General features: G+C 58.8%; 4 protein-coding genes across 4 annotated transcripts in view; 3 read left to right on the forward strand and 1 right to left on the reverse strand.

The window, feature by feature from the left end:
- On the forward strand, positions 1 to 3914 carry SDRG_11139 (hypothetical protein). Its single transcript, XM_008617167.1, has 10 exons — positions 1 to 58; positions 105 to 139; positions 184 to 465; positions 516 to 2033; positions 2080 to 2132; positions 2183 to 2200; positions 2247 to 2774; positions 2837 to 3446; positions 3495 to 3532; positions 3584 to 3914. The coding sequence occupies exons 3-10, from the start codon at positions 235 to 237 to the stop codon at positions 3681 to 3683; spliced, it is 3096 nt and encodes a 1031-aa protein (XP_008615389.1). The 5' UTR covers positions 1 to 58; positions 105 to 139; positions 184 to 234; the 3' UTR covers positions 3684 to 3914.
- A 49-nt stretch (positions 3915 to 3963) lies between these two features.
- On the forward strand, positions 3964 to 5924 carry SDRG_11140 (hypothetical protein). The gene is made up of 7 exons (XM_008617168.1): positions 3964 to 4123; positions 4188 to 4361; positions 4406 to 4496; positions 4542 to 4776; positions 4823 to 5427; positions 5478 to 5533; positions 5573 to 5924. Exons 1-7 carry the CDS (start codon positions 3968 to 3970, stop codon positions 5849 to 5851), a joined length of 1596 nt encoding a protein of 531 aa, XP_008615390.1. The 5' UTR covers positions 3964 to 3967; the 3' UTR covers positions 5852 to 5924.
- A 574-nt stretch (positions 5925 to 6498) lies between these two features.
- On the forward strand, positions 6499 to 7950 carry SDRG_11141 (allantoicase). The gene is made up of 4 exons (XM_008617169.1): positions 6499 to 6786; positions 6832 to 6992; positions 7039 to 7174; positions 7221 to 7950. Exons 1-4 carry the CDS (start codon positions 6502 to 6504, stop codon positions 7758 to 7760), a joined length of 1122 nt encoding a protein of 373 aa, XP_008615391.1. The 5' UTR covers positions 6499 to 6501; the 3' UTR covers positions 7761 to 7950.
- Positions 7937 to 8456, reverse strand: part of SDRG_11142 (hypothetical protein) — a gene marked incomplete at its 3' end in the record, with an annotated part of 5316 nt that continues 4796 nt past the window's right edge. The window contains exon 20 of the mRNA XM_008617170.1: positions 7937 to 8431. Within this exon, the coding sequence (XP_008615392.1) occupies positions 7937 to 8431 (495 nt within the window). The remainder of the gene's footprint in view (positions 8432 to 8456) is intronic.

The following is an 8456-nucleotide window of genomic DNA, read 5'->3' on the forward strand; positions in this document are numbered from 1 at the left end:
ACGAGCCAAGCGGACGGTCCCGGCACCTATACACTCGTCTTGACCGACGATGGATCCTGTATCTTTCCTGGCTTTTGTGTATCTTTGACAAAGAGCATCGCTAGTGTATACACAAGGGCGACTAGTACCGGCTGCATCGGTACGGTACTTAGTGGTATCGGAAAGCTCCATTGTGAATCGTAGAACCCGTCGCTGCCCGACGTCGACGACCGAGGCCCGCGTTTCAAACAGCTCATGACGCCGCTCCACGCTCCACCGCACGTCACGACGCCGACGCACCTCAAGCTTCCACTGCCGATCGTCGCCATCGCCTGTGGCGCCGAGCACGCGATCGCAATTGCATCCAACCGAACGCTCTTTGCCTGGGGTTACAATACCTATGGCCAGCTGGGGCTAGGGGATTTCGAAGCAAAAGACGAACCGACGCCTCTACTGTGCCGGGAGCTCAGCGTCCGGTTGCATCAAGTACACGTTCTCTCTGCTCTAAAGAGAGGTTGTCCTACTCGACTGTCTAGGCAACGGGACGCAGCCAGTACCGCCTTGTCACGGGTGCCTTTACGACTGCGCTCGTGTTTCCCGATGCGGTGTGGGTCTGGGGCCGCCTCGCGTCGCTGGACCTCTCGCCGTCCCCCGACCCAAGAGAAAGCCCGCATGTTGCGCGGATCTTGGCCATTGACGGACCGCTCGTTGACATTCTGTTTGGCCTGGACCAAGCACTGGCGTTAACGCACAGCGGCGCGCTGTACACGTGGTCGACGCGATCGCAAGCCGGTGTGCTCCCCGTGCCTATGCCCGAGCGGCCCGTGCTTCAAATGGCGCTCGGCAGCAAGCACGCGCTGGCGTTGACCAAAGCCGGTCACATTTACGCCTGGGGCGCCAATGGTCTTGGGCAGTGCGGCGTCGGAACCTTTGCGTCGTTGATTCCATCGCCGCAGCGCGTTCTGGGCGTGCCCCTACTCAACACCGCCAGTGTGCGCTTGGCGTGTTTTGGTCATGCGTCCTTGCTGCAGATCGATCATGGCCAGTTGAGCTTTGTATGGGGCGTCGTCGGGCCGGTGCTCTGCACGCACACGCCCGTGGAGCTACCGCCATTTCGCAAGGCGCCGCCGCCATCGCCCCCCGTCGGCGTCCTCGGGACGCCACACAGTCTAGGATTTGAGCGGTCTCTGCCCAAAAAGACGAGCCTCTATACACTCGGCCCCATCGTCTGCAAAGGACGCGAGCACATTGGCGATGTTGCAAAATTGCACTTGTCCCGCGGCGCTCTGACCATCCAGCCGATCTACGAGCACGCGTCACCGGCGCTGGCGGTGCTGGCAACGCCACTGCTATCGACCAAAGGCGTCTTGACCGTCTCGCCGATAGAGAGTAGCACCAAAGGCCTCTACACTAGCTGGTTCCACGCGCAACACAGCGGCACGTGGCAGCTGTGGCTCGCATCAAGCCAGCAAACGGCTTCGCTCGTCGTCGGTGGCCCCTGGACGCTCAAGGTTCAGCTGTCCGAGGCGGTGGCGCCGAGTCGCCAGACGACCCCCGCCTTCGACCACCCGCGCCTCGCACACGTGGCCGTTCAAACAAATGCGTCAACCGTGTGGCATGCGACGTCACCCGAGCTGCCGTGTCGCGTGACGATGGACCACCCCGTCTTGCTCCGGTTCGACCTCGCCGGGTGTACCGACCTCAATGACGACGATTGGGCTGTCGAGAGCTTGGGAGCGACAGTGGCGACGACGTCGCACGCCATCGATCGAGTGGCCGCGACGATGGTTGTCACACTCAAGTACATAAGCGCGGGAACGTCGACTGTGGTGCTTCGCCGCAGTGGCCGCGCGCGACTACACCGCAAGGCGCCGTCGACGGTGGAGGTGCATGTGACGTACAAAGTGGCCTCGGTGGTCCGGTGTGCACAGCTGCACCGGCTCGCGATGCAGTCGTATCTCTGCAGCGTCGACAACTCGATACCCAAGCTCTGCGCGTGGATCACTGGGCACAAGGAGCTCTCTCTGTATCTGCAGCACTCGGTGATCCTCGAGGTGCAGACCTTCGCGTCTTTTCTTCCTCTTCACACGAGCGACACAGGTGCTCACACAACACCGCATCACGTATGGCTGGGACGTCTGGCGCGACCTGCAGTACGAATCAACGCTACTGTGTACCGGCGCTGAGCTCATGGTGTCCATAGGTCCGAGCTACAGCAGTGGTGATCGGCAAGGTCGTTTCTTCCAGCGAGTCATGGCCAGCTGTAGGACGGTCGTTGCGTGGTTAGATTTTGACGCGCTCCTCAAGAAACTCGCTACCTCCAATACGATGACGTCACCGCGCCACCAGCCAGCAAGCGTCGAGTCCGCGCTCGCAGCCGACGCAACGTGGTTTCTTTCGATATATCCAGAGCCGCCGGCGCTGCACGGTGGTGGGCTAAGCGCCCGCCCCCACCCGCGAACGCCCCTCTCGATGCAGGACCTCGTCGTACCGAGAAGCGCGCCGTCGGAAGCCGCCATCCTCCTCGACGCCCACCCGTCGATCGTGCTGCCCATTGCGGCTCAGTACACGCTTTGGGGTGATTTCTTATTGGCAACAGCCCACCGCGAACCTCTCGAGAGCGGTTCGTGTGGCCTCTCGGGGCCACTTCACGAGCTACGACAGCTGTTGCTAGAGCGGCGTCGGTCGGCGCAGCGCTCGCTCCGGGATCTCTACCATCATTTTCATCGGGACCTCAAGTCAACTGGTGACGGGTTCGACTTGAGAGCGTTCCGAGTCGCGATCAATGACCTTCGGTACTTGCTGTCCAATGCTCTTACGACAATATTGTACATATCTGAAAGACGATATTGGGTAGGATCATGCTGACACCGGAAGAGAGCTTCGATGCGTTCCAGCGCCTCTGTGTTGACGGAACGTCGCATGTGGGCTTTGGCGCCTTTCGACTCTTCGTGCTCGAGCCAACGTTTCAGAGCTTTTGGCACACCTACGCGCCGCGCGTCATCGCGACCCTTCGCGCCCATAGCACGACGTCCATCGATGCCTGGAGGAAGCACTTCGAAGCGGCCTTCGAGCAGCTGCAGACAGGGAGCGGCTACGAAACCGTGCGCACAGCTGCCAACGGCGACTTGGACTGGGAGGTCTTTGCCCACGGCCTTCTGCTGCTAGTACCGTCCACGTCGCCGCGCGACCTCATCCGCCTTGTCTACCGCTTTGATACGCGAGGTGACGGCGTCGTGCAGGCGACGAACGTGCTTCGTGCGCTCCATCAGTGGGCCACGATGACGCTGGACGCACCGCGGACCGAGCGAGGATCGTCGTCGAATGTTTTGGCAAGAGACCGGCCCCAGATTGACGCCTTCTCGAGCCACAAGGCGGTACAAAAACTGTATCGATCCCGCGCCCAAGCCTACGCACTCGAGACGTCCGAGGACGCAGCGCTCCTGCGGCAAGGCAACGAGCTGCTGGTGGGCTCTCTATATGAAAAAGACTATATAATGACTATGGTATGCTAGACAAGAACGACCAAAAAGCCCGTGCACTGGCTTCTCGAGTACATGCTAGTGTGTGCACCGCGGCGATCGTCTTATGGTGTTCTCTGTAGACAAGGCCTTAGCTTTCGACCGCAAGCTCGAGGACTCAGTCTGGACAAGCCGGGTGTGTACGATGCCGCAGAGCTCTCAGTCGACCAACTGGATAGTTGATGGGTAGGTTTCATGCACTATCCGATACTATCCAATGCGTGGTATTGCAAGTCGGATCTTGACTGGACCGACGTTCCGTGTTGCAGGAAAGACGCCATCTCCATCTCCTGCGCGAACCTGCATTCTTGCATAACAAGACGCTTGCAACAAGGGAATTTCTCTTACCGTGCCGAAACCAAAAGTGACTTTATTTTTGGATATATTTTCAAACAATTTTAGGACGATTGTTTTGAGGGAGTTGCTATGTTGAACCAATGGCCTTGCGATCTTGAGTCGGCGCTTTGATGGACGACGCCCAGCGACGCAAGCCATGGGTCCTTCTCTTGGCATGTCTCGTAGACATTGGCAACTCGTACTGCTACGATACGCCGTCCGCGCTCAAGTCGCAGCTTCAGGAGCACCTCCATGGCATGCCCACCGCCTCGTTTGAGATGGCTTTTGTATCTTTTTTGCTATTTCATTTTGCTCGCCCATATCGTCGTTACCGTCCTTGACCCCATCTAGAACCTGCTCTACACGGTCTACTCGGTGCCCAACATTGTGCTGCCGCTGTTCGGCGGCCTCGTGACGGACCGCATTGGCCCGCGCAGCATGCTTCTCCTGGTGACGCTGCTCATTCTTATCGGCCATGGCATCTTTGCCGTCGGCAACCAGCTGCAGAACGTGCCCGTCATGCTAGTAGACACTTGCTTCCATAGATTCATGATACAGAGACCTCGTAGCTCGGGCGGGTCGTCTTTGGCCTGGGCGGCGAGACCATTTCGGTCGCTCAAGCGACTGTCCTCGCTGTCTGGTTTGATAGCAACGAGCTGGGTACGCGACTTTTCTGCAAAAAATATGTGCGTCAACGTGTCATAGCACTCGCCAACGGATTCGCGCTGAGTACGTCCAAGCTCGCGACGACGCTCAACAACGAGCTGAGTCCCGTGCTCGCGGAAGCCTTCGGTCTCTCGAGCGCCATCTGGGCCGGCGTCGTAGTGTGTGCGCTCGCATTCCTCGCAACGCTCGCCCTCTATCGTATCAGCGAACGTGACGCGGTCGACCAAGACGACGACAACGTCCCCGTACAGCTGTCCGATATCATTGATTTTAGGTGCGATTTGCCAATCTCGGATAACCCTAACCACCCCTACCCCTAGCACGAGCTTCTGGCTCATGGCCGGCGCGTTCTTTGTGCTGTACGCGGTGACAGGGCCGTTCAACAACGTCGCCAGCAGTATCTTTCTAGAGCGCGACTACTACAAGGCCCTCCCGAGTGCGTGCCATCGGTGCGGCCTCGGTGCGTACGCTGGTGACGTCAACTGCTCGATGTTGCCGCCGGCCTGTCCACCATCACCTCCCTATGCATACCCACTGCCGCTGCTCTCGGCCCACTGCACTTTGAACCAAACACAGTGCCTCCGCGCTCCTCCGTATGTGCTCGCCCATCACATCAACTGCGACGATACGTTTTGGAAAAATGGCGAAGTGACCAAGGGGTACTGCAGCGTCAAGTACGCTGCCGAGCAAGCCGCGGCGTTCCCGCTGAGCATCGCACCGCTGCTTGTGGCCACCACGGCGCCGCTCTCGGGCTACCTCGTCGACCATCTGGGGCATCGCGCGGCCTTGGCGACTGGCGCAATGGTGCTTCTGGGGCTCTCGCACGCGCTGATTGGCTACACGTGGTTGTCTCTGTACGTCCCGCTCGTGCTCCAAGGCATTGGGTTCAGCGTCTTCTTGTCGGCGCTCTGGCCCGCCGTGTCGTGTACGTAGTATATGGATACAATGGTGCGAATGTCATGTGTATGGACGTAGATTGCGTTGCACCGCACCACGTGGGTACCGCGTATGGCGTCCTTTGCGCCGTCTTGGTATGGCGATATGGGCTCGCCATGACTCAATATGGATAGAACTTTGGCCTTGCGCTCGTCCCGATGCTTGTGGTTGTCGAACACAACCTCACGGGCGTCTACGTGCCGTACGTGAATGGTATGTTTATCGGCCTCTCGCTCCTCGGTGTCGGCGCCTGCGCAGCCTTGTGCGTCGTCGACCATGCGAACGGCGGTGCGCTTGACGGTGTTACGATGACCCAAGTCCAACCAACACCAGTGCCGCTCTCGGAGCTGCTCACGAACGAAGAGACGAGCTTGGTGCAAGCGCCAACCGTCGGCTACGGGACATACTCGTAGACTCTACATTCTTTTTGCAATATCCGTGCATAAGCTTTGACGAAGCATATTGACGTGGGTTGGCGACCGTTGGCGTCACCTTGAACTTCAAGGACCCCGGGGTGCAGCGTTGGCCGTGGACCCAGAGACTTCGTATTCCGACACATACAAGGTCGACCGATTGGGCTTTGAAAAGGTGCATTCATCTCCACCTCTCCCACAGTGTCGTTGACCGTCGATTTGGCTTTGCTTTCTTTTGTTGATGTGTACGACTCTTGATTAGACAGGCTTGCTGGCAGTCCGACCTCTTCATATACACCGGGGCACTTTAAGTCGAGATGCAGCAAGAACAGCCGCCTTCTGCAGCCGCATCATGCTTTGTTTTCGCCGTCTCTTTGCTTTTCTATAATAGTCTCTACGCTTTTTCTATAATAGTCAATGGGCTAGGAAATGACGTAATCCTTCCGAGCATCGCTGTGCATAGCTCTGGTTGTCGCCGCCGTGCCATTTCCTCTGGAATCCGATATAGATACACACCCATCTTCTGATATCCTGCTAAACATGATAGTGCCGTTGCGCCCACAACCCTCTTTCGGACTTTCAAATACCTCTCACAATCGATACTATCAAAGATACCGCCTGGCCTTTCTGCTGTCAGTTTCCAAAACGCCATGAGCCCGCCACCGTTCACGCAGCTCACGTGCCTCTCGACGCGCGGCCGCGTCCTCTTCGCCACGGACGAGTGGTTTGCCTCTGCCGACAACCTCCTCTCGCTCGCGCCGCCGGTCTTTATTGCTGACAAGTTTACGACCTACGGCAAGTGGATGGACGGCTGGGAGACGCGCCGGAAGCGTGTCGCTGGCCACGACTGGTGCGTCCTCGAGCTCGGCCTGCGCGGCAAGATCGTGGGCATCGAGGTCGACACGGCCTTCTTTACCGGCAACAACGCGCCACGCGTAGCTCGCTGCATGCACGGACGCAAGGCTCATGCGCGTCTGTAGGTGTCGATCCAAGCCGCCTGCCTCGAGCCGGGCGTCGGCGCCGACCTGATCCGCCCGCGCGAGATGGGCACGTGCGCGTCGGCTACCGAAGAAGCGGCGATCGCTGCGCTTGGCACGGACGCTTGGCGCGAGCTCGTGCCGCGGACCGACCTGCAGCCGGGGTTCGATGCGATGCGGTGCTTCCTGTGCTAATGTGGGCGGATGTAGGTATGAAGCAAGCCGGTACCACTACTTTGACGTCAGCAGCGACGACGTGTGGACGCATCTCCGCGTCAACATGTTCCCGGACGGAGGCATTGCGCGGCTCATGGTCTACGGCGTCGTTGCCGTCGACTGGGAAAAGGTATTGAAGCGGGATATGCCCCTGAAACTTCAGCTATTGAGCATAGATTGCCTCGACGGCGTCTGTCGACTTGGTTGCGGCGGCCAACGGCGGCACGGTTGTCGGCTTTAGCGACGCTCACTATGGCCATCCGCGCATTCTGCTCCAGCCCGGGCGCGGGATCAACATGGGCGATGGCTGGGAGACGGCCCGGAAGAAGACGCGCCCGGCGATCCTCACGGTCGACGCCAGTGGTCTGCTCACGGTGCCAGGCGATGATTGGGTCGTCTTGAAGCTCGGGCATGTGGGTGTCGTGGAGCGTATTGAGGTCGACACGGCGAACTTCAAGGGGAACTTTCCCGAAAGCTGCTTCATCGAAGGCTGTTTCTACGAGGGCAACGACGTGCTCTCGGCGTCGGTGACGTGGCGCCCCGTGCTGCCGCGCTCCAAACTCAGCGCTGACAAGCAACACTATTTCAGCGTTGCTGACGGATCGCTTGTGGGTGGCGGCGATGCGATCAATCACGTTCGCTTCACCATGTACCCGGACGGCGGTATCAGCCGTCTTCGCATCTGGGGCCGCAAGGCGCTGAGTGGACGCTTGTAAAGCCATCTTCGTCTCATCGTCTGTGTACTGTAGTATGTACATAAACTGTCTATCGAAAGACGTGTTTGGGTGCGTTGGTGAGTTGCACAACATGTCCAGCCATGCATATCACGTCCGATAAGGATCAAGGCGCGACTTGTATCAACTAACTAAATCAAATGTGTTTACACAATGTCTTAGACTTCTTGGACGTCGTAGCGTGTACCATTGTTGTTGACACCGCTCACAAGTGCGAGGATCGCGTCGAGCTTGGCGGCGACCGCTTCGAGCTGCTTGGACTGCGCCTCCACCTTGGCCTCGAGCGCGACCAGCTTGTCGTCGGGCTTCGTGTCGCCGTCGTCGTTGCACTCGGTTGGCGGCGTGATGACGTTTTGCACGGCATTCTCGATGGCGTCGATGACCTTTTGGAGCTCGTCTTTGATGGTTGAGCGCTGCGACATGTTGTAGAGAAGAACACACTCGGCGCGTGCGTCCATCTCGGCAGCGTCGAGCCGGAGCTTCCAGAGCGTCAAAAGCTTTTCCTTGAGCTTGGTGAGTGTCCTCTTGACTTGCTTCTGAAGCGCCGCGAGCGCCATATCTCGGTAGACACCGCAGCTCAACCGCGCCGTTTCTATGATCACCTTGAGGAGGGCGCGCGCTGTCTCAATGTGCTCGAGGTCCCTGGCCAGAACCTCGTTCGTGTCGAGCTTGGAGAAG

Source organism: Saprolegnia diclina, assembly GCF_000281045.1.
Source record: "Saprolegnia diclina VS20 unplaced genomic scaffold supercont1.39, whole genome shotgun sequence".
Taxonomy (NCBI): Eukaryota; Oomycota; class Saprolegniomycetes; order Saprolegniales; family Saprolegniaceae; genus Saprolegnia; species Saprolegnia diclina.